The following is a 24,184-nucleotide window of genomic DNA, read 5'->3' as shown; positions in this document are numbered from 1 at the left end:
TGGGATGATCCCAGAAGGTGGCTGGGAAGAGAGGAAGGACAGGATAGGGACTTTGGGAGGAAACCTTGATGACTGACAGACAAGATACAGGGAAGAGGAAGGGTTCAGGGTGAAGGGCACATGAGGTCTGAGCTACCCTTTACAGGGTCTGGCTTGGGGTCAGTTATACAATACAGACTTTCCCAGTCCTCATTTGTCCCACTTATTTCAAGTGAAAAATTGGTACGAAAGCATCTTTACCTGTAAATTAAGGTCATGATGAGTTCTACAGCTGGTAAAAAATGCCAGATAAAGCTACATGGACTTGAAGCAGGATAATTATGCTATTAGGTGGAGGGCAAGAGAGCAGGTACAGTCATTGTTATGTGATGGGGAGGGGAGGAGTCCCATTGTTTTTGCCAAAAAGCATGCAGGGGAGAATCTGAGCAGAATCTCCACAGCAGAGAGCACAGGAGGCAGTGTCAAAAGGCAACAAGCAGCACTTTCTGTATGGCCTCCTACTGGGGGTGTGGGGAGTCTGGACAGGTCATGCATACTGTGCTGGATTTGGGCTCACTGAGAAACTTATCCCTTTAATTTATCAATAAAGGAGGACACACGTCAAACTTCTTGATGAAGCATTATCAGGTGCCATGAGACAAGTAAAGTCTTATCGCCATGTACGAAGCAAGCTGTAACCTAAACCTAAACCTACTGCCGTCAAGTCGATTCCAACTCATAGCGACCCTATAGGACAGGGTAGAGCTGCCCCGTAGAGTTTCCAAGGAGCAGCTGGCGGATTTGAACTGCAGACCTTTTGGTTAGCTGCCATAGCACTAAACCACTATGCCACCAGGGTTTCCTGTAAAGATGTCATGTAACATCAAGAGGACCTGAAGAGCTGGGTGCACTCAGAGGAGAATGGTCAGGACAGAAACAAGCAGGTTGTGACCAAGTCATCTGAGGAAAGGCAGAAGGAACTGGGGTTTCCTGGCAAGCAGACCGAAAATTTGAGATCGGGAGAACACAACTACAGTTTCAAATATCTGAACAACTCAAATCAACTCCTTGATTTGAGAAGCTGCTAGAGATCATCACATCACTCTGCAGGCCACAAAAGAAAAATCTGACGGTCCTCCACCTGGGGCAGCAGTAAAGGGAAGGAATGATTTAGCCTTAGTGTTGAAAAGAAAAACTTATGCTTTCTCCTAGGAACCCCCCTCCCAAGTTACTCTCTTCCATACACACAGAAAATATTTTTTCTGTAGTTGTGGGGGAAATGTGGTTTGAATAAGAAGAACTGAAAAATAACTGCTAATTAATGCCGAAACAAAAGTTCAGCTCACCTACATTCTAAATACAATCCCATTAAGACTTAGAATCTGTGGCTCCAACTGGCTCATTTATCAACTCCAAGATCTTAAGCAAGTCATTTCAGCTCTCAAAACTTTAGTTTCCTCACCTGGAAAACGGAATCAAACAGTAGGCTAGATCAAATAAAAATAATAGTTACTAAAAATCAACAGAAATCATTCCCAAAGCCAATTCTTCAGACAAAGATTAGACTGGACTATAAAACATAAAATAATACTCGTGAAGAGTGTGCTGCTTAGTTTAAGCAGATAAAAAAAAAACAAAAAAAAAACAGGAGACTAAATAGGCGGCTCCTTTTATCCGGAGGCAGGATGAGAAGGCAGAAAGGGACACGATCTGGTTGGATGAACACGTGGAACCCCGGGTGGAAAGGGTGAATGTGCTGTCACCTTATAGGGATAGCAACTAGTGTCACATAACAATATGTGCATAAATTTTTGTATAAGAAATTAACTTCGGCTATAAACTTTCAGCTAAAGCACACACACACACACAAATCAAGATGCTTACCACCCTTTATATAAAAATAAATGCCAGAAAAAAAACAAAGATTTAAACCTGAAAATTGAAACCATAAAAGTACTGGGGGTGGGGGGGGGAGATTATTTGTAATCTTAGAGTGGGGAAGGTCTTTTTAATTTAAGACACAAAATCTAGAGGTTATTAAAGAAAAGATTGATAGATTCAACTACATAAAAAATTTTAATTTCTACGTGGTAAAATAAAATGCAAAACACCATAAACAAAACCAAAAGATGATTCGTATCATAAATAAAGGAGTAATCTCTTCAACTATAAAAAGCTGCTACAAATGAGTAAAAAAAAAAAAAAAAAGAGTAAGAAGGAGATAATAACAAAAAGAGAAAAAGGAAAAAGATAAGCAGAACCCAGAAAAAGAAATACAGTGGTTTTTAAACATATCAGAAGATGTCAATTTCACTCATAATAAGAAACACAATTTCAAACTACACCAAAATAACATTAAAACAAAACCCATTACCAACACTTTCCGACTCATCACGACACCATAGGACAGAATAGAACTGCCCCATAGGGTTTCCGCGGCTGTAAATCTTCACGGAAGCTGCCTACCACATCTTTCTCCCAAGGAGTGGCTAGTGAATTCGAACTGCCAACCTTTCAGTCAGCAACCAAAGGATTTAACGTCGCCATCTAGTATTACCAATCTGTTAATCAAAAAGTCATTAAAAGCTGACCACTCCCATGTTTGTGAGAATGTAGAGAAACAGGTTCCCTTTATACCCTGAGGGTGGGAGAGTACATTTAATATGCACAAACCCTTTACACAGTTGTTCAGCTTCTAGAAATTTACCTTAAAATGACTTTGTATAGAGATATGCATTAGAGTATTCCTTTTAATTAGTAAAAGCTTGGTAATATCCAAAACACCCATCTACAGGGAACTTTTAAAATTATGAAATACTAGAAACTATAAAATAGAAAAGGAAACTCTTCATGTACTTAATAAAAATAATTTTTGAAATATTTTAAATGGAAAAAAAGGTACAGGGCAACATTTATAACATTATCTTAAAGAGAAAAAATACATAACATGACTGAAATGCCTGTTGTTGTTAGGTGCTATGGAGTTGGCCCCCAACTCACAGCGACCCCATGTGTTACACAGGAGAACTGCCTAATAGGGTTTTTGGGCAGCAATCTTTATGGAAGCAGTTTGCCAGGCCTTTCTTCTGCAGAGCCACTGGGTAGGTTCAAACCACCAATCTTTAGGTTTGCAGCTGATTACAAACAACTTGCGCACCCCAGACTGCTTATAACCCGTAAAAACACGCACTGCCAACAAGTCAATTCCAACTCATAGTAAGCGACCATAGAGGACAGAGTAGAACTGCCCCATAGGGTTTCCAAGGAGCGCCTGGTGGATTTGAACTGCTGACCTTTTGGTTAGCAGCCATAGCTCTTAACCACTATGCCACCAGGGTTTCTAGACTCCTTATATGCTTATATATTTCTGGAGGATACATAAAAAGGCTGGGGAGAGGAACAATATCTGAGGGAACTGGAGGAAGGGGAGGGAGATTTTTCACCACATATTCCTTGACACCTTTTAAATTTCAGCCATGTTCAGATATTATAATAATTTTTTTTTTAATCCCCGGGGTACAAACATGCTATTTCCCAGGTTGGCTTTGCCTGGATTTCTATAATCAGTCCGATGTGGAGGTTGTTAAAGACTAATATTCCCTCTAAGGGCACATAGGCAGCTCAAGATCTTGGAGTTGGGAGATTTTCACCCCTGAACTGCCACATAACAGGCAGGAGGCCACTCCCGCCACTGCACCTCAAGTTCCACAGCGTTCCCTTCACTGTTCTAGGGGTCAGCACAGAGGGCTTAGCCAGCACCTGAAGATAAAGCTCTCTAGGATCATCCACCTTCAGGGTGTCAGGGAGGGACGGTGTTCCCCCAGCAGAAAAACCCAGGACTACAGGTCCGTTGCGTAACAGACACAAGGCACTCCTGCAATTTTTAGGGAGGTTCTGTTGAAAATAACTAGTTCCAAAGTGGAAAGGAACAAGAGTGTTTACACAGACCATAACATTTCAACTGAGTTTACATGCCTTTCTGACTGTTTAAATTAGGACAGCCAAGAACAGAATGCCAGACAAATTGTCATTTGTAGGCCCCTACTGAGCTCAGGCAGTTTTCCACCTGTCCAGACAAATAAACAGGCTGCCTTGACTTATGGACAGGTGGTCCCTGTGGCGCCAGAGACTGGGTCATTAGAGTTCATGAGAAGGCAGAGCAGAATGCCTTGGAGAGACTGGCTAAGCATCTTGGCCCTGCTCAGCATCTACAGCCCACCAATGTTCTTCTTACCCACTGGCTACTCACCTGGGGCCATCAAAAGAGAACATCTGTGTTTAAAGTCACCCAACACTGTTTAAAAGGAAAACAATCAGGAAAACAACAACAAAGATAAGAAAAGAGGCAGGCACCAACAGTGGCTAAAGAGAAAGGGAAAAGAAGTAAACTTTAAGCAGTAAGGTGTATTTGTAACACGGTGCTGAATGGAGTTTTAAATTTCTCTTAGAGGAGAAATTAAATTGCAAGCAGGGAAAGTAGCTCAATAACTTCATATGCCACCTTCCCGCCTCTACCTGCATGGCTTGCTCTTTTGCTGCCTTCTCAAAGGGGTCTTCGCTGGCTGCCCCACCTTACTGTAATTTCCCACCCTGCCCACCCCCCCATATTCTCTATCTCTTTTCTCAGCTTTATTTTTCTCTTTAGCACTCTTAACACTAACTAGCATATTATAAACTTTACTTATCTTCTTATACTTCTCTTTCCCCTTTACCTTTCTAGAATGTCAGGGATTTGTGTCCTTTTTCAGTTCACTGTTGTATCCCCAGTACTTAGAATAGTACCTGGGACACAGCAGGTATTCAATAAATTAAATAAATGAGTAATTGTAATAAAAATATACTTTATATTATTGCCAATTATGTGAATATATCCTACTTGTTTCTAAGACACAGATGCTTAGAAACAATATAAGATGAACTGTTGTTGTTTTAGCTGCCATCAGACCCATAAAAAAAAACCCACTGGCGTGGAGTCGTCATCAGAGTATGCCCCAACGGAGCAAAATGCTGCCTGGTCCTGTGCCACCCCCATGACTGCCTGTAGACTGAACAGTTGTGATGATCCACAGGGTTTTCACCGGCTGATATTTGGAAGTAGATCACCAGACCTTTCTTCCTAGTCTGTCTTAGTCTGGAAGCTTCACTAAAACCTGTTCAACATCATAGCAACATGTAAGCCTCCCCTGACAGACGGGTGGTGGTTACACGTGAAGTGTATTGGTCAGGAACTGAAATTGGGTCTCCCAAACGCAAGGCCCTAAATTATATAAAATCATTCAGTCTGCATTCTACTGATGCTACTTTCTAGAAAAATAGAAAGAAAAGATTCAAACCCAGAACCAAAGTATACAAACATAAATCAAAGTATATAAACATACAGAATGTCCCAGAAAATGTTTCTTTCTGTGATTCTCAGCATCCATATGCACTTTGGGTCTAGTAGCACAGAAGAAAAGAAAAAAGAAATAAAATAACAACAACAGAAAAAGTGCCGGTGGGGGGGGAGCAGGGGAATAGGAAATTTTCATATTGTTAGCAATTTCCACATACCACAAAATCCGTACATGGTGCTTGATGGTGTCTCTCTTGATGTGGCTAAAGAAACTAGACTGTTTATGAATGAACTGCAGGCAGGCAGTGGGTGCGGCGGGGTAGGGGAAGTGAAAATAGAAAAATGGGTAAACAGTGGCAAAAATGTTAAAAAGAGAAAATAAAAGAACAAACCCTCTGGAGGAGAGGGCTGAGAAGGAAAGGCTATATTAGAAAAGCCTGTGCTCGATTCCACCAGTAAAAATAAGAATGAAAAGGAGAAATAAATGAGAAAAGTAAGGAGGAAAAGGGTATACAGACAGGAAAGAGCAGAGATGAAAAGAGGAGAAAGAGCAAAGGAGAAAAAATAAAAAAGAAAAGAAAGAAGCAGAATGAGAAAAGATAGAAACAGCAGCAGCAAGAAAATCCCGGAGAAGCAGAGGAAAGCATGAAAGTGAGGAAGAAGATAAAAGGCTCCCAGACTCCAGGGGTGTAACAGAGAGGCGGTGGGGTGGGGTGGGGTGGGGTGGGGTAGGGTGGGAGTTGGGGGTTGAACATGCTGGTCTTCTCCTTGCTAGTTAACTGCAGAGCCAGGTCTCCAAAACCCCAGCTTATTCACAACACTGTGGAGTTTCTTCTGTTAGCACCAAGGCTAATGGAAATGCCCACATATATTGTTTTTAACCTGGGCTAACAAAAATCACTTGGCTTTATCAGCTAGAAAGGCTAAACTCTTACTTGACCACTTAAAACCAATGGGTATTTGAAGGGTGTTTCATCTAGGACAAAAGTTGTGGCTCCTGTATATATTGGGAAGCAACTTAAATAGACACTCAGGCTCCAGTTTGTCCCAGGGGTAGGAGTGTCACATTCTTGTTTAGAGTGGGAGGGCTTTGCTCAGCAGAAGGGACTACACAGCATGCTTGTTTAGATAATAAAGAACAATACATACTACAGAACATGGTGTGGGAAGCTTAGCCATTATCAATGGAAACTCAACACCAAATCTCTTTATTTTACATATATGTCAGTCCTCTTCTTGCACATCCAACCCTCAAGGGTTAAAAGCACGCAAAGCCTCTGTGGAGATGAACCAATCAGCTTTTCTCCTGATGACATCATGCCTGTAACTGGACATTGTGTTGGAAAGGGCAAGGTGTCTGGGACCTGGCCTGGAAGGGTGCCTTCCCTGCTGCTGCTACTTCACTTCTCATCAAGGAACTCAAGAGCTGATGGACCCCCTCAATTATTATTTCAGATGAAACCAGGACATTTCCAAGATCCCTGACCAGAAATTATTCTCAGCTTATGCAAAATGCATACAAAGCAAGTCTCTGCGCTTCACCCATTTACCACTTGTTTAATATTTATGAAAGCTGATTACAAAACACATTTATCACTTAAGCCTTTAGCCAAGTTTTAAATGACTTAAATGTTTATGCTAAGTAGACAAGCGGTCTTCTGTGGCTTTCTCTTTCGTAAGCTTCAATCCCATTCAAAGGTATGGATGTGAGAGACCTATCTGACCCCACAGACTTTTTATACATTCAAACCACAATCTGACCAGAAAGTTATTTTTGTTCTTCTTATAAGGTATTTATTTCAGGCATTAATTGCTGCTGTTGTGTGTGTATACTTGTGGGTGCATCAGACAGTGTAGGGACAGAGGATGAAAATACATTTAAGAGGATCCTAACACAGGAACACACAGCTGAAATGCTGGCGGCACCGCTGACTTGGTGGAAGGGAAAACAGGTCTCTGTATAGCTGAAGTGGGAAATGCTTCAAGTCAAGTGATGAATGTCTTCTGCTTCCCAGCACCCTGAACATCCAAGCCTTCTGGTTCATTTGCCAATGAAGATTAATTCACAATTTACACGCAAAAGCCATGCTTACTGCTCCAGCACACAGCCACCGAGACTTGCTTAGAGCTGATAGAAACAGTGCCAAAAATGGTCTGGGCTGCGCCTGGTCCTGGCAGGAAAAAGATGGCACACTCGAACTGGGCAATTGAGAGTTTAGTAAAGGGATTATTTACCCAGGTTTGAACAGGGTTGAGGCAGAGCAGCAAGGGGTAGTGTAGTACCCGAGAACTAGTCAGAGCCAGGTGCCCAGACCTCAGGGGTCAAAGGAAGGGACTGGTTACCAGAACCCACAGACAGCAGCTATGGGGACAGGACCACCTCACAGGAGTGGGGGCCTCCAGTAGAGGGGCACAGCTAATCCAAGATTCCCTTGGCCTATTCATGTAGCCCATACAGGTCAGCTTCCTGGGGCACACATAGAAGAGTAGGGAATGGGGCTGTAGGGCAGATAATACCCTGCACAGTATCCAACAATTGGAGGATGGTGTAAAAAACAACCAACCAACCTTATGATATTACAGTATAACAGCATACTAAGCCTTTTAGAATAAAGATCTTGTTATGGATTGAATTATGTTCTCCCAAAACATGTGTTAGAATCCTAACCCCTGTATCTGTGGATGTTGTCCTGTTTGTTATGTTAATGGGGCCATGGCAGTGTAGGGCCTATCCTAAACCTAACCACTTCTGAGCTATAAAAAGAGCAGATTAGACCCAGATGCGGGCACACAGGGGAAGACAGAGGGCATGTGAGGATCGTCTGAAAGCAAAGGAACCTCAAGGATCGCCAGCACACCAGAAACTAGGAGAGAGGCTCACAGAAGGAACCAACACGGCCAAGACCCTGATTTGGACTTTTAGCCTCCAGCCTTTAGAACTAGAAAACTGAGAAAACAAATTTCTGTTCTTCAAAGCCACCCACGTGTAGTATTTGTGTTACAGCAGCACTAGCTGAGATGGATCTGAATGCAGACCTCATTGACATTGCCGTGGTAAGATATCCACAATACGTAGAAATGAGGTAAGAAATGCAAATTATAAGTCAATAAATATCTAAGACTCCCAAATTTGGATATACATCCAAATGTTGGCAGAGGTCAACTATGTGTAGAGGAATGTAGGTGACTTTCCCACTTCTTACTTATATGTTTTTAAAGTTTTATTTCTGTGCAGCTTCTCAGTTTGTAATTTCTGCTATGCCCTAGAGATCAGTAGGACAACAAAGAGTGCTTTGACTGGACTGGAGAACAGAGAAAATATCTCCTGAAGTTTGGATTTAGATCTCCTCTTAGGCTGTACTCTTTTAAAGGCAAATTCTATTACTTCTTTGTTACCAAAAATATAATAGGAAATAGGGAGAATGCTAATGTCACTAATGGATGCCATCTCAGAGGTTTACCTTAACCAGGCCACCTTTCAGAAGTCATTTTGTCCAGACTAATTAACCTACTGTAAGGAGCAGTCTGTACGGGAGAAAGTGAGCCCCAAACCCACTACCTGTGCATGTTGCCCAACTATAAAAAACATCTTCCCAAACAACCCACCAATCAAGTATCCACTGCTGGCCATTCACAAAGACCAACACTTTTGAAAAATAAATAGTAGAGAGGGCTGCAGCACAGCTCTCTCTAACCTCTCTCCTTTTCTCGGAGTTAGGCAGAAAAGCTCATTAATTTCTCGAAGAAGGACAATGGGAGGTGCCTGCCCTACTTTTCCAGGCTGGGGCTTTCGTCTCCGGGGTGGGGCAGAGCCTTGCAGGAGGATCACAGTTTGAAAGGCTTGTACTCCACTGTTTCCACCACCACCTGACCCCGGAGGACCTCTCTCAAAGAGTTCTGCCTTTCTTAAGGTCTGAAGATACTTCAGGCCTCAGTTTCCATTCTCCAAGGCTCCAGGCACAATAACAATATCAACACCTTTTGCATGCTAGGAACTGTGTGAGGTACTTAAACCCATCTTCTCGCATTGGTGAAACAACTATGAAACAGATTTGACTGCCTCTGTTTTATGAATAAGCATCATAAAACCGAGGCTTCACGAGGCCATCCATGCACCAAGGTAGATGGTGGAGCTTGGACTCAAAACCAATCTGCTGATCCCTAAGCCGGAGCCCTGAAAGCTACCCCACAGTGCCTTCTAGGAGTAGCCTGGCAGACTCACACGCAACACCATCCGTGCAGTGATCACAGCTGCCCAGGCCCTAGAGCCTTTCCCACCCTCCCTAGGCCTCACAGTGCAGAGTTGAGCTGGGCCCAAGTTCCTTCACAGCAGCTCTCCCCACCTCCTGGGGATCTAATGACAACAAGGAGAAGTCATCAAGCACAGGATATGGCAAAGCAGCAGGCAGGCACTGGTCAGGGGTAGGGTGGGGAGCAGCATTAAGTAATGCCCTGTTCCGGGAGAGAGTGCCAAAGCTCTGGGTTTAGGGCCAATCACCAGAGAAGAAAGCTGCTGAAGTTTCTCTTCAGATAGAGATAGCCACAAACACTAAGTGTAATGACTCAAAAGCCATGTTGAAAGGTACACATAAAGGGTTTCGCCAATGTTTATTATGCAAACAAAGCTTAATCTTCTGAATTCTTTCCACTGAGACTTCAATTGCGTTTATTTATTTATTTTTTTCTTTTTTAAATGTTGGTCTTAACTGCACTACAGAACTGGCCCAGGTACCCAGACCTCAAACAGCCCTGGTTCTACTCTACCCACCTGCAGTCTCTACCTGCACATGAACCTCCTCTCACATTAAGATGCCAAGAGACAACCAGTTTATTGGCCCAAACAGCCAACTTGAATTATGCCGGGCTGTGCCTCAGTAAGTTCACGTTTCTTCTTCAGGAGGAAATGGCGAAGCCCGTAAGGCTGCCTGGCAGTGCTGCATGTTAACAGGGCAAGGACATCTTGTGAAGAACCACCTAGCACTACTAAACCCTCAGGGAGGGGGAGGGTGTTCAGGAAAAGGAGGCATCAACAACAGGTAATTTGTTAGATTGGTTTACAAACATCCCGAGTGATAGGAGAGTGGTTCCAGAGAAGAGAAGAGAATGAGGGCCGCGCTTAAAGAGGCACCAGCGTTATTTCCATTTCGGAGACTGTCCTCTACTTTTGTGAGAGAGCTTTCTTTCAGCTCATTTGAAGGATTCTGAGATAATGCCTGTCAAATCCAGTATTCATATTCACTTCCTGGCCTCATGTTTAAGGCCCTCTCACTGTCTGGTCCCAATCTCACCTTCTACCCTTAATTCTTACTCCCCCCTATACAAACTCTGGAGCCCTGATGGGGCAGTGGTTAAGAGTTTGGCTGCTAACCAAAAGGCTGGCAGTTCAAATCTACCAGCCGCTCCTTGGAAACGCTCTGGGGCAGTTCTACTTTGTCCTACAGAGTTGCTATGAGTCGGAATTGACTCAATGGCAACAGGTTTATACAAACTCCATACTATAGAGAAAGCAAATGACCTAAGCTCTCCCAACTCCATGCTGTTTTTGCTCATGCTGTTCTTTCCATGGGCCAGACCCCTTTCTTCATCCCACTAGCTTCAATTTGGTTTTTGGCAAAACACTTGGTTCTTTAATTCCACATCAAGGTCTACTTCTCTGGGATCTTTCCTGATGCCTCCTGCCCCTCTGCCACTTCAGAGCATACCGCACTTATCTTCAGCTTCCTCTTAAACGGCCTCATGCTCTTACATTGCCTTGTCCTATACTTCAGTGTGAATCAGTAAAACTCTGTTTTGAAAAACAAACATAGAGTGCACATTCCTACAGGGGCCAAGAGCTATCACCCTCATATAGATTTTTCCTTATGCTGCTGGCATCCAGTTTTGGCTCACCCAATCTTTGTTTACTAAACAGTGAAAATCTTCTTTTGCAAAGGATTCCTCTGACCCTGACTAACAGGGTCCCAAGCCTCATCTTATCGGGAGAGAGCTGTGCTGGAAGAATTGCCCAGGCCCCGTTCCCACACTGGGTTTGGTTTACATAACTTTGCAGCTGCAACCCAAATAGAGTTGGGTAGGGCATTTAGTCTACAGATTGTCCAAATGGACATGTCAGCTGTACTGTTCCCCTCCTCATGCAGAGCTAAATTCATCTCTTGAAAATGTTCTTGGGAGACGGACCCAGTCCACTTCAAAGGCAGCGTCCTCTAGCAAGAAGCTTGCAAGGGTAGCATTTTAACATTCCCTGAGTGTTTACCAGCCTTTGAGAAACACATTCTTCTGCCTAGTAATACATGTCACAGGTCACTGAAAAATATTTGAGTAAACGTACTTCCAACCATTCCATAACAATGGTAATGAAAGGAACCTGGATTTCACACTCCAAAGCCTTTCTCCTCACTAATGTCTCTTTGTTTCCTGAGCCTCCTAGCCCACTGCCTCACCAACCCAGGAATGTGGGATGGGCCGGACACTTCTGTTGGGAGAGGCACTTGGTCTTCCAGGGGAACACAGTATGAATAGTCATGGAAGAGAGAGGAGGAGAAAAGTCTTTTTGCTCCCCTTTCAGCAGCTTTTCTCAAAGTCCCCCTCTCCTACAGCTAACCCGGATCTTCCTCCTTCCTCCTGAAGGACTCATAGGAAGTACTTTAACTCTTCTTAAGCATCTTCAGGGTGACCATGACTCTCTCAATGAATCCAAATATTTTCAAACAGCATGTCATTTCTAGGAACTGCCCCTCCCTCAGCCCTGCTCAGTTGGGGCCTCCACCCTTAAGTTTAACCATTAATGGATATGTCCTCTGTGACCCAGGCAGTAAGATCTCCTGCCTCAACTACTTTTGCTTGCCTGCCTCACAGTTGTCAGAGACACACTGGTCATGATGCAAAGGAACCAGGGCAACCCTGGCCCTGATCCCGGGAGTCGGCACACAGGGGAACTGTGGTGGGCTCAGCCAGCCCAGCTCTCTGTGACATCACGTCAGTCTTACCTCATCCCACTCCGAGGCAAAGGAGGGTGACTTTTCCAGCCTCTTCTTCCCAATACTGCAGCTGGACAAGGACTCGCTCCGGCTCCCCATTGTGGCGTCCTCTGTGGGTGAGCAGGTCAGGAGATCAGAGTCTGACTTGGACAAGCTACGGCTGAGTTTGAGTTCAGCTTTGGGTTTGCTGGTGGGAGGGGCTCGGCTCCTGGCCCCGCTCCGGTCTCCTTCTTCCTCGGCACCACCAGGGTGCGGAGATGCCGTGTGAGTCAAAGTTTCGGGGTGCGATTGGCTGTTGGCGGTGGGCAGGCCTGCAGGGTAGCCCACTCTCATACTCTGGTCCAGGGTACTGGGCTGGGAGGCTCCAGGAGTGTGCACGCCCGACTCCTCCAGCTGCATGCTGGCCTCGTGGCAGGCACCCTGCTGCGGGGACTCTTCTGGATTGCCCTGGCCAGTGGCAGAGAGCAGCTGGAAAGGGTCCTGCCCAACCTCGCACACTGGGGAGGAGCCGTGGAGGAGACCTGAGAACTGCTCTGGGACCTGGCCGTCCTGCCCCTCCGCAGAGTCCTGGCTCCGGCTGCTGTTGCTCCGCCTGTGGTCTTGGAGTGGACGGAGAGACAGAGAAATAAAAAATTAAATGTGGCAAAACTCAACCAAGTTCCAAGGCAGCGAGTGTACGGCAGGGCAGAGGGATTCAAAAACAGAGAAAGAGAAGCTGGGCAGGCTGGGGAGGGGAGAGAGGGACACAGGGAGAGAGAGGAAGGAAGAAAACAGTTCCGTATTGTTCTTAACGTTCCATTTGTACCCAAAGTTGGAGCATTTATGAAATTCCAAACACTGGCCTGATGAATGCTATCTGGCAGCCTTCCCTGTTGTTAGATTTCTGTTAACAGTAACGACCAGACCTTGCTATATAAGGCGAGGAGAAGTGCTAACTATATCCTACAGAAAGGACACCAGAGAGGAGAGAGCGAGTGAACAAGAACACAAGTGAGAGACTGAGAGTGAGAGCCAGAGCGCCTGCCAGCAAGCACAGGCCAGAGAGACTCACTCCTGGAACATCCGATACATTTCCATAAAGGCCACAGTGTTATTTACGGCCACCCGCCCTCCCTTCCTCTGGCAAGCAGCGACAGGGAAAAAACAAAAATGGAGGTCATGATCCACAACCTGCGGCTTCTGGAATTCCGCTACTGAAAGTGCAAAACAAAACAGCAGAGAAATCGCTGCTTCCTTCCTCGCAGGGGGGCTGTTCAGAGCGCCACGCCTCATCCTTCCTCCCTCAGGGAGCACAGGCTTTTCTTTTTTTTTTTTTTTGAGAATGTTCACATCTCACTCCTTCCAAAGCCTCCCAGCTGCTCATATTTGTTTAAGTTTAACCTTAGTTGATCCACTGAAAGGAAAATGGTCTAATTTGTCAATGCCAAGAGACAGTTGCAGTTCTTTCAAGACCTCCCTAACATCCCAGAAACCTGACACTACTGGCTCAGGAGGCCAATGACTACTGTACACTCACCCAAGATACCAAATACCTCTGCCCTGAAGCAGCACAACTGACCAAATCAGAGCTCAACACCAGCACTACAGGGACACCCAGGGGCTTTCCCCGCATGAACTCAGTCCCATAAAACACTTTAACCCACATCATCAGGGTAGATACACCCCCTGTCCAGCACCAGCTTGCATTCCAAAGCTAATACTCAACTTTATTTTCTCTGTAAGTGTGAATCTGTGGTACATACACCAAATGTTTGCCCATTTTGCCCAAAGCTCCCAAGAACTATTCGTGAAATCACAGTCTTAGAACTGGAAGGGTGGAGGCTCAACTATTTTTACTGAGGAGAAATCTAAGGCCCACAGGGCCTTAGTGGTTTGCCCAAGGGTAGTGGGAAAAAAAACTTTAACCTAGGGGTCTGAGACCTGGTCCTGGTCCTGGCTGTGCTGTTCTCTAGCTGTGTGGCCTTGGCAGTGGCTGCATCTTGCCAGGTCTCAGTTTCTACAATAAGTGGGTTGGACTGCATAATCTTTAAAATCCCTTCTATGTTAGGATACTGAGGAGACGCCATGTCTCCACCATACCATGACATTAAACATTCCCCCCTCAGGGGGTGCTGCAGAGTTCTGCCTGCCTGGCTTTCCTGTTGTTGCCTAGATAGCATCAACTCTCCCTCATCATCATGCCTGTAGCCCCAAGGCCCCTTCCTGAAGCTCAGTTCCACAAGTGAAAAGGGTAGTCAGGTGAGGAAGGAAGCTGAATGAGCAGCACTTCACAGAGATGGTGTACTAAACAGTCTCCACTGCCCATGTACGATGACAGATGCTAGTGTCCGCAACATTGGTTCTTCCCAGACAGCCTTTAAGGAAGGATTCTAACAACCAGCTCTCATAGTGAGCCTGTCTCCCTGAAGTTCCAGCAGGGACAGAGCCCAATTAACCCCACCCTCTTAAGAAGAGTGGTTCAGTCTCCACAGTCTGTTCAGCTTTTGGCAAGTCTATAGAGGCTGCAGAGGGGGCAGCCAATTAGCTCCACTTTATGGCTCTGGTTACTTATCCTCAGGAGCCCAGAAGTATGAACTTTGGCTTCTCCCTCCTCTACACTTGACCACTTCAGAACTTTCACACCCCCAGCTCACAAACCCCACACCCCAAAGGTCAGGTCCAAGCACTGAAAAATTGCAACCATTTCTCTAGGGAAAAAGAAATGCTGAGTTCATAGGAGTTCCACACAGCTTAACTCAGGCCCTGGGAAGCTATGACTTCATGGCTGTGGATATCATGTATGACAACTGGCAGCTGGAACAAAGCCGCAGTGTGGTGTTGCATGGTGGGAACACAAGGAGGATGTTACATGACCATATTAGAGTGGGAAAAGCCAAAGCACTTCTCTGGAGAGGCTGATAGAGTCAACCAAGCTGCAAGATTTGCCACCTCTGGAACTATATTCTAATGGGCCAATTCCTACCGATTCTGGTCCATAAAGGCCAAGGTGCAATGTCCTTTGACTGCATTTGAATACAAGACTTTGGTAAAAGGAGCACAGGCTCCCACTCCTTTGCATCAGCTTCCAGCTTCTTATTTAACAATTGTTTTGGGAAAAAAAGACAACAAAAGAAAAACGCCACAGCCCAGAAGGAGAAACCAGCCTGACTCATGCTGCCTGGGTGGAGCCCAGAATCCAGACTCCTATTGTGGGAGCCGACAATGGAGGCCCTGTCAAACAGCCACCCATTCATGCCAGCCATCAATGAAAAAAGAGAGAGAGATGCCAAGAGCTTCATACCAGATGGATGCCAGGGGGAAGAAATGGGCAGAAGGAAAGAGTGGAAATTCATGGAGAAAGGAAGTATGTGGAGAGGAAGAATTTCTGAGGGCCATAATCCCATTACGGAAACCACAGTCCACCAATGTTGTATGGAGTATATAAGAGATCATGAAAAGGACGTAATTCCTGTAATTACAAAACGTGTCCAGGGAATTCCTTAGGAAAGACATCTTATCTGAAAAGCTTCTCAAGATCTAAGAACCTCAGGACTTTTTTGTTTTAAAATTTTATTTTTGATGAAAATATACACATGAAAGCATGCTCCCATTTAACAATTTTTACACATACTGTTCAGTGACATTGGTTACATTCTTCATGTTGTGTCAACCTTCTCGTTATTTCTGTTCTAGTTGTTTCACCCCCATTAATTTAGACTCACTGCCCTCCAGACTTCTCATTTATGCTTACACTTACTGTTGTCCCTTTGCCTCATTCAGATATTTTAAAAGAGTGTTAATACATATGGGTGGCATTCTTTACTTTTTGAGCTAAACTGTTTTTTAGTTTAAAGATGACTGAAGGGAATAGTTTTGGCTCAAGGTTTGAAGTATATCTCAGGGCAACAGTCTTGGGAGTTCCTCAAGCCTCAATAAATCCAGAAAGTCTAGATTCTTTAGAAATTTGAAGTTCTGTTGCGCATTTTTTCCCATTCTATCAGGATCCATTTATCGTGTCCCTGATCAAAACATTCGGTAATGGTAGCCAGGCACCATCCAGTTCTTCTGGTCTGAGAACCTCAGGAGCTAGTGTTTTCTTTCCCATAAAAAACTATATTCAAGTTTCCTGGCAAGATTTCCTGGCAAATCAATGAGTAGAGAAAGACCTAGTCAATGGTTCTTACCTTCTGCAAAGCCAGGATAATACCCGGTCTCTTAGGGACTATGTGTTAACAAACACAATGTGCTAGTTAAAAGCTAGACCTTGAGCATATTACTTAACTTCTCTGTGCCTCAGTATCTGCATCTATAACTTGAGGATCTTAACAGTACTTATTTCATAGAACTGTGAGAATTAAATTATATGTGTTAAGCATCTAGAACCAGGCCTGGCACATGTCCATCTCTGAATAGATATTGTTATCATCCTCCACAGAGGATCCATTTCAACATATTCTGCTCGCAGATGAGACAAACTACTCCCTATATCTCCCTTCCTCACACTTCTATCATATGAAAGGACTTTGTAAAACACCCATTATCTTCATCATTCTTACAACTCTCAACAGCAGGAGGAAGGTAATATGGTGAGAGAGCTGAAGTGAGAAACTCTGAGACAGGTCCCAGAACTGTGATTGTAATTATGCATTCCATCAGTAAGTGTATACATAGTGTCTGCTCTCATGGGACACTCAGGAAAGATAAAGATGAAGACATCAAGACTGCCTCAATGGGCTTACCAACTATTGGAGGAGACTGGCATATATAGAAAAAACTAGAATTCAGATAAAAATTAATAGATGCTTTAAGAAAGCTCTTAGGGTAATGCACGGTCAACAGAAAGGAACACATGATTACTTGGAACCAGAGGCTTTTCAGAAGAGGTGGCCTTTGAGCTGAGTGCTGAAGGAAAAGCGAGACCTTGACAGACTTAAAGAGAAGTGGAAATACATTAGAAAAGGCAGACGCATGAACCTTGGGCCCAGGGAGCACCTTCCTTCTGATGGGAAGCACTGTGCTCCCACCTGCAGAATACACAGCTTCCAATGCTCTTCACACACTGCCCTCAGCACTCCTTACAATCTGCCCTTCTAGAAGATGAGCAAGATGCTAATGGGACACAGGGAGGGGGGTTCCTTGCTCTCCTTGTACATCAAGGCCAGCTGCTCTACTGACCAGGACACGCCAGTGTGCTAATCCCCAGCCCCTTCAACTTTCAATCTTTATTCATTCTGTGTATTCATTTTCTTTTTACCCTGCAAACTGCTGGAGCAAGGGGTCTTCTGTGCTGCATTTTAATTACCACGATGATCCACGGAGAATCTTAAGGGCTTCTGAATAATAACATTTTAACATTTAAATTAGGGCTGAAAAATACAGCTCACGTGAGCAGTCGTGAACTCGACACAGTCCTCAGACCCAGAGAAGGTGGTTGGGGTTACCAGTTTCCTAGATTGTTCTGCTTTCTTTGTTCCATTAAGACTGGAAGCCCTGAACTGTCTAGTCACTACAGAAGCATCAGAAGTCACGTGTGTCGTAGGTGGGGCCAAGATGGCGGAGCAGTGAGATATTTCTGGTGATCCTTCTAACAACAAAGACCCGAAAAAACACGTGAAGCGATTATATATATGACAACTGAGAAGTCTTGAACATCAAAAGCAAAGTTAGGAAATCGGACTGAGCAACGGGGGAGGGAGAGACGCCGTCTCAGAAGTGGCGAGGAGTTGCTGGACCTGACTCAGCAGGTACCAGCACCCCTCAAGCACAATCCCCTGGAGCAATCACAGTAGGGCTGGCGGTAGCGTTCCCTATGTGATTTCCTCAGGGACAGACAGCGAGCCACGCAGTCTACTTATACCTTCGGAAGCAGAGAAGAACAGCAGTCTAACAAAAGCAAAGTACTTGCGTTTATTTCACCATGCCCCCAGCCCCCAAGCTGGCTTCAGTGGCTGTCGATTTCCTTGGGCCTGAGATAGGTCCAGTTGTGCACCCTGAGCCATTCTTCCAGCCTTGGAGAAAGAATAAATTAACAACTGGGGGGAAAGATAATCTGCCAGCTGAACGAAACTGGGGAGCTCTGGACAGAACTGGCTCCTGTCCAGGCACAAGTGGTCTGTAGACTTTGAATACCTTTCACCCCTGCATGGACCTGTGTGGGCCCATTTCAGGAGAATAAGCCCTTGTTGGCAGACTGCAACGGTTTATCTGCTTGAGATCTGAATACTACTGTTTCAGCTGTGTGGTGGAGAGGTGGGTTTTTGACGTTTGACGCCACTTTGCCTATTAAACAGGGTCCTCACCTACCCACATCAGAGGCCTGAGGGCTGGTAGCTCCATCCACATCATCTAACCACCTGCGACAGGGGTCCAAGGATAAGGTGTGCCTCCCAGTCCTTACAACCAAAAGCACTGGGTGCCCATGGTCCGCTGAAGAACCCACCCACCTGTGTGCTCTAGGGAACAAGGATGCGCTTTCCTCACAGACACATGGGGGACTGTTGTCAGCCCCCTGCCTTGTTCAGAGCGTGATCCCCGGCTGCAACCACATACCTGGGGCTACACCAATCACCCCTGCCCCTCTAAGACTGTAGGACACAGCCTGTACCACACACTGGACAACCAACTACCTGGACACCTGAGCTGAATCCATACAAGAAAAGTGAATGGACTCCTAGGCTCATATACCTGGTAACGGCTCTAGCTATCTGGTGACAGGACGTTAGAGCCTCAAAGGCACAAATAACCAAGCTAGCTCACTCAAGAAGCCTATATGGGGATATCAGAACAAAACAAAGAAGCTAGGATACAGTAAGCAAACATAAAATAAACTAATACAATAACTTACGGATGGCTCAGAGACAACAGTCAATATCAAATCACATAAAGAAGCAGACTATGATCACTTCAAGGAGCTCTCAAAATAAAGAATCAAGGAATCTTCCAGATGAAGATGTATTCCTGGAATTACCCAACGTAGAATACAAAAGATTAATATACAGAACTCTACAGGAGATCAGGCAAAATGCAGAACAAGCCAAGGAACACACAGATAAAGCAGTTGAAGAAAATAAAAAGTTTATTTAAGAACATAATGAAAAAATTAATAGGCTGCAAGAACCCACAGAGAGACAGCAATCAGAAATTCGGAAGATTAACAATAAAATTAGAGAACTCAGTAGAAAGTCAGAGGAGCAGAACGGAGGATATGGAAGGCAGAATTGGTGAGGCTGAAGATAAAGAACTTGGCACCAACATATTGGAAGAAAAATCAGATAAAAGAATTAAAAAAAAATGAAGAAACCCTAAGAATCATATGGGACTCTATCAAGAGGAATAATCTACGAGTGACTGGAGTACCAGAACAGGGAGGGATAATAGAAAATACAAAGAGAACTGTTGAAGATTTGTTGGCAGGAAACTCCCCTGATACTGTGAAAGATGAGACAATATCTATCCAAGATGCTCATCAAACTCCATATAAGGTAGATCTCAAAAGAAAGTCACCGAGACATATTATAATCAAACTTGCCAAAACCGAAGATAAAGAGAGAATTTTAAGAGTGGCTAGGGATAAACGAAAAGTCATCTATAAAGGAGATTCAATAAGAATAAGCTTGGACTACTCGGCAGAAACCATGCAGGCAAGAAGGCAATGGGATGACGTATATAAAGCCATGAAGGAAAAAAATTGCCAGTCAAGAATCACACATCTAGCAAAACTGTCTCTCAAATATGAAGGTGAAATTAGAACATTTCCAGATAAACAGAAGTTTAGGGAATTTGTAAAAACCAAACCACAACTACAAGAAATACTAAAGGGAGTTCTCTGGTTAGAAAATCAATAATATCAGATATCAACCCAAGATTAGAAACACAGGACAAAGCAACCAGAGATCAATCCAGATAGGGAAATCACAAAAATAAGTCAAGATTAAAAAATGCTCAAAATGGGGAAACAGCAATGTCATTATGTAAAAGATGACAACATTAAAACAATAAACAGGGACTAAAAAATGTAGTCATAGATCTGTCAGATGGAGAGGAAGTCAAGGTGATATAAAGAAATAAAAGTTAGGTTTAAACTTAGAAAAATAGGGGTAAATATTAAGGTAACCAGAAAGGAGACTAACCTATGCATCAAAGTAAAACACAAGAAAAACATAAAGACTCAGCAAAAACAAAATCAACAACAATGAACAAGAGGAAAAGACAATATATAAATTAATCAACACAAAAAATTAAGTGGAAAAAAGAAACTGTCAGCAACACATAAAAAAGTCACGTGTGTCTAGCAGAATCCCTAAATACTTGGCTACTTTCAGAGTGTTGCCATGTTTTCCCCAGAAGGAAGGTACTGACTAGGTCACTTAGACTTTTGCTACAGACTAGGATCTGATAGAACAAATAGACTAAGAGTCCGTTCTGGTCGATGGCAACCTGATGACTAGAACAAGAACTCGATTGGCACTGAAAATGCCCAAGCTGTAGTCCCAGCCCGGTTACAGACTGGCCAGTTCTGTGACTTTTCCCCTCTTGGTTTCTTTTAAAAAATGAGAGGCTCTACATGAACCATGGCCTCATCTAACCTGAGATCAGAAGAACTAGATGGTGCCTAGCTACCACTACCGGCCATTCTAATCAGGGCCACAATAGATGGGCCCCGACAGAATGGAAGAAAAATGTGGAAGAGAACCATCAAATTCCTAAAAAACAAAAACAAAAAAAACCCAGACATACTGAACTGCTTGAGACTAGAGGACTCCCCTAGACCACTGCCCTGAGATACTCTTCAAACCTTGAGTGGAAACTAACCCCGAAGGGGTCATCTAAATAACAAATTGGCTCAAAAAATAATGAACATCACCTGTATGTACTGTGCTCCTTTAAAAAACCACCTATATGAGACCAAATGATCAAAAATTACTTTAAAACAAAGTTGAGACTGTAAGGGGGCAGGAAAACTAGATTAATGGAATTGAACAACTAGAATGGAAATAATACATTGCGAAGAATGTAACCAATGTCACTGAACAACTTGTGTAAAAACTGTTGAATGGAAACCTAAACCACTTGAATGGAAACCTAAACCACTGTGTAAACCTTCACCAAAAACACAATATACTGTCTCCTCACTCATTGACATGGTTAGGTTCCAAAGACCAGGTCGCAATGCAAAATCAGCATTGTACGAAAATGGAGTATCCACTTCTTCCATTTCAAACAGTTATATGGGTCCGTACTGTCAGTGGGATAGCAGCTTCCCAGTAACTCCAAAGATGGAAAATGTAGGTGGGTGCTGTCTGTCCCACTGGTCATGTTAATGTGCAAAACAGTCAGATAGGAGATTTCTTACTACTGTTGTACATGAAAAATGTTGGATAAGAAGTTGGTAGGAAGTGAGAAGGTATAAAATATTATTTTTTAAAAAATGAGGGGCTGAGTGCATTCTCTAGGAGTCTGAGATTTAGTATGGTCTGAACCTATGATTAGATGACCTTTCTAGGTCCCTTCCAGTTCTGTGATATTAAGAACAGAAGGAGGGCTTCTGATGAAATGGTTTAGCCTCATGGATAAAGGCACAGGCTTTCAGTTCAGTCAGGCTAGGGTTTAAATCCAGCTCTAACACCTGACCTCTTCTTTCTCATCTATTAAAGAAGAATAAAAATAGCCCCTACCCTGAAGATTTGTCTTGAGACAGTCATTGATATAATCAAAGTAAATGACTCAGCATGATGGCTGGCCCATGGAAGCATTTAGTAAATCGTAGATGATATCATTATCATCATTTTTCATTTACGACCATTTCTGAAACTACTCTTCGTGCTAACACTGCACACAGCTTGTTTTACTTTCCCTGACTCAGCAAAGGAGACTGGTTTCTTCTAAGTGCCTTCTGTAAACCAGGCAGAATAAAACTTGAATGCCAGCGAAGGTACAGTAGAGGGTGAACCCTCAGGGGTCTTGTGAGATTGGTTGAAGGTAATGTGTAACAGCACGGTGGAGAATCTTCAGGCCAGGAACCATCTCCACCTACCTCATCCCCCATGAGGACAGCCCAGCCTTGGGACTCAAAACTATTATACATTAACTTGGTCATTGGTTATCTCCTTATATTACATCTACCCCATTTCCTTAAACACCTCCAGAAGAGTCTGTCCACTGCCAGTCGTGGGACCTCTGGCCCCTCCAACTTCCCTGTTCTTCAGTACACCAGTTCTGCCTGGATCAGTTTCTAACCAGTCATGATTATTTAACTTTGCCTTATTTAATAGCACATTTGCCATCTTGTTCCCCTTGATCTTCTGCCAGTTCCAACACTGGGTATTCACAACTATTTGTTTCTCTTTCCCAGTTGCTGGAATGTCGAGTACTGCTGAATACTCAGGAAACAACTGATTGAGCCCTCTACCAATTCATCTCTCAGTTGGCTTCCAACAGCTACTATTTATCAGGTACTAGGTATTCTGTGCCAGACACTGTGCTAAGCATTTTCTTTTTAATATTCCCAACAGCCATGTGATAAGAATTAGTATTCCTACTACATGTAGAAACTCAGGCTTAAAGAGGTTTAATGATTTCCTCAAGATCAACAGCCAATAAGTGGTACAGCAAAAATTCAAACTCAAGCCTGACTACAAGGCTCAGCCATTCTTTCATTCATCTCTTGAGAACTACAATATCACCATAAGATCAACTATTCCTCATCTCTTTGGCTCTTTTTCAACTGCCAACTTTACCCACAGCGCATGTAAGCACGGAGGATAATTGCACCATTCTGAAAAGACAGAAGTTAGGCAAACTTAACTACCAAAATTTGTCAAAATTTGGGGGTTAATCTCATCTCTTTCCACCTACCTCAGAAAAGTATCTCCTTACCTAAAATTTACCAATGTCCTTCTAATTGCCTGATCTTTTTTCTAGTCTTCATCCTTCTAGCTCTTTCTATAGCATTTGACACTGCTCAGTGTCTCTGAAACTCTTTTACCTTGGTGTGAATGATGGCTGCCCCCAATACCCACTCTCCCCTTCATCTTTAGCTATGGGATTTTTAGATAGGCTCCCAGCCAACTAGAATAAAGACTGCATTTCCTAGCTTCTTTTCAGCGAGATGTAGCCACACGACTAAGTTCTGGTCAGCGGGTTATAAGTGAAAACGGTGTCTGTAACTTCTGGAAACTGTCTTAAAAGTGTCCTTTTTCTTCTCTTCCTTCCTGTCCTGAGAGCTTCAACTTGAACAGCCATCTTGGACCATGAGGTGTCAGGAGGAGCCTGGGTCCTTGGTGATCATGAAGCTGCCACACCAGCCCTGGATTTATGATTTCTGAACTTCTGTCTTGTTTAAACCACTATTATTTTGGTCACATTAAACTCGGTTTCTAAAACACTGCACTATCATGGTTATCTTCCCAAGTCTCTTTCCCCTTGTGTCCCCGAATATAAATTTCTGTTCTCAAACTCTTCAATCTCTCTAGGCTTTCCCTCAGCAATTGAGTCTCCTTTATGTTAACCATCCCCTCAACTTGGATGATTCATGAATTGTATTTATAATCCCAACATTTCTCTTAAACATCAGAACCACATTTCCAAGTGTCTATCGAGTATCTTTACCTGAATGTTCCTGGTACCTGAAATACCTCAATTTAACATATTCAAAACTGAATTCTATATCTTTCCTCAAACACACGCCTCCCTCAACTTCCTACCTCTGTCAGATGTATAGTTATCTTCCTAACTAACCAAACTCAAAACCTCAGAATCATCCTCAATACCCTCTCCTCCTCATTCTCCCATGTTTGGTTATAAGGTCCTGTTAATTCTACCTTCCCAATACCTCTTCCATCCATCCTCTCCTTCCTATAATCCCATGCTGTCCTCCTATTTTGGGCTCCAATTACCTTTGAGAGATTCCCTGAAGTCT

General features: G+C 43.7%; 1 protein-coding gene across 10 annotated transcripts in view; it reads right to left on the bottom strand.

Moving 5' to 3' along the window:
- Window positions 1-24,184, bottom strand: part of ANKS1A (ankyrin repeat and sterile alpha motif domain containing 1A) — a 201,565-nt gene that overhangs the window by 64,042 nt on the left and 113,339 nt on the right. For all 10 annotated transcript variants that reach the window (XM_023540164.2, XM_023540160.2, XM_023540156.2 and 7 more), the window contains one exon: window positions 12,298-12,887. In XM_023540164.2, the coding sequence (XP_023395932.2) occupies window positions 12,298-12,887 (590 nt within the window). The remainder of the gene's footprint in view (window positions 1-12,297; window positions 12,888-24,184) is intronic.

This window comes from Loxodonta africana, chromosome 1 (assembly GCF_030014295.1).
Source record: "Loxodonta africana isolate mLoxAfr1 chromosome 1, mLoxAfr1.hap2, whole genome shotgun sequence".
Classification (NCBI taxonomy): domain Eukaryota; kingdom Metazoa; phylum Chordata; class Mammalia; order Proboscidea; family Elephantidae; genus Loxodonta; species Loxodonta africana.
The sequence above is the reverse complement of the archived record's forward strand: the minus strand, read 5'-3'. Positions and strand labels throughout refer to the sequence as shown.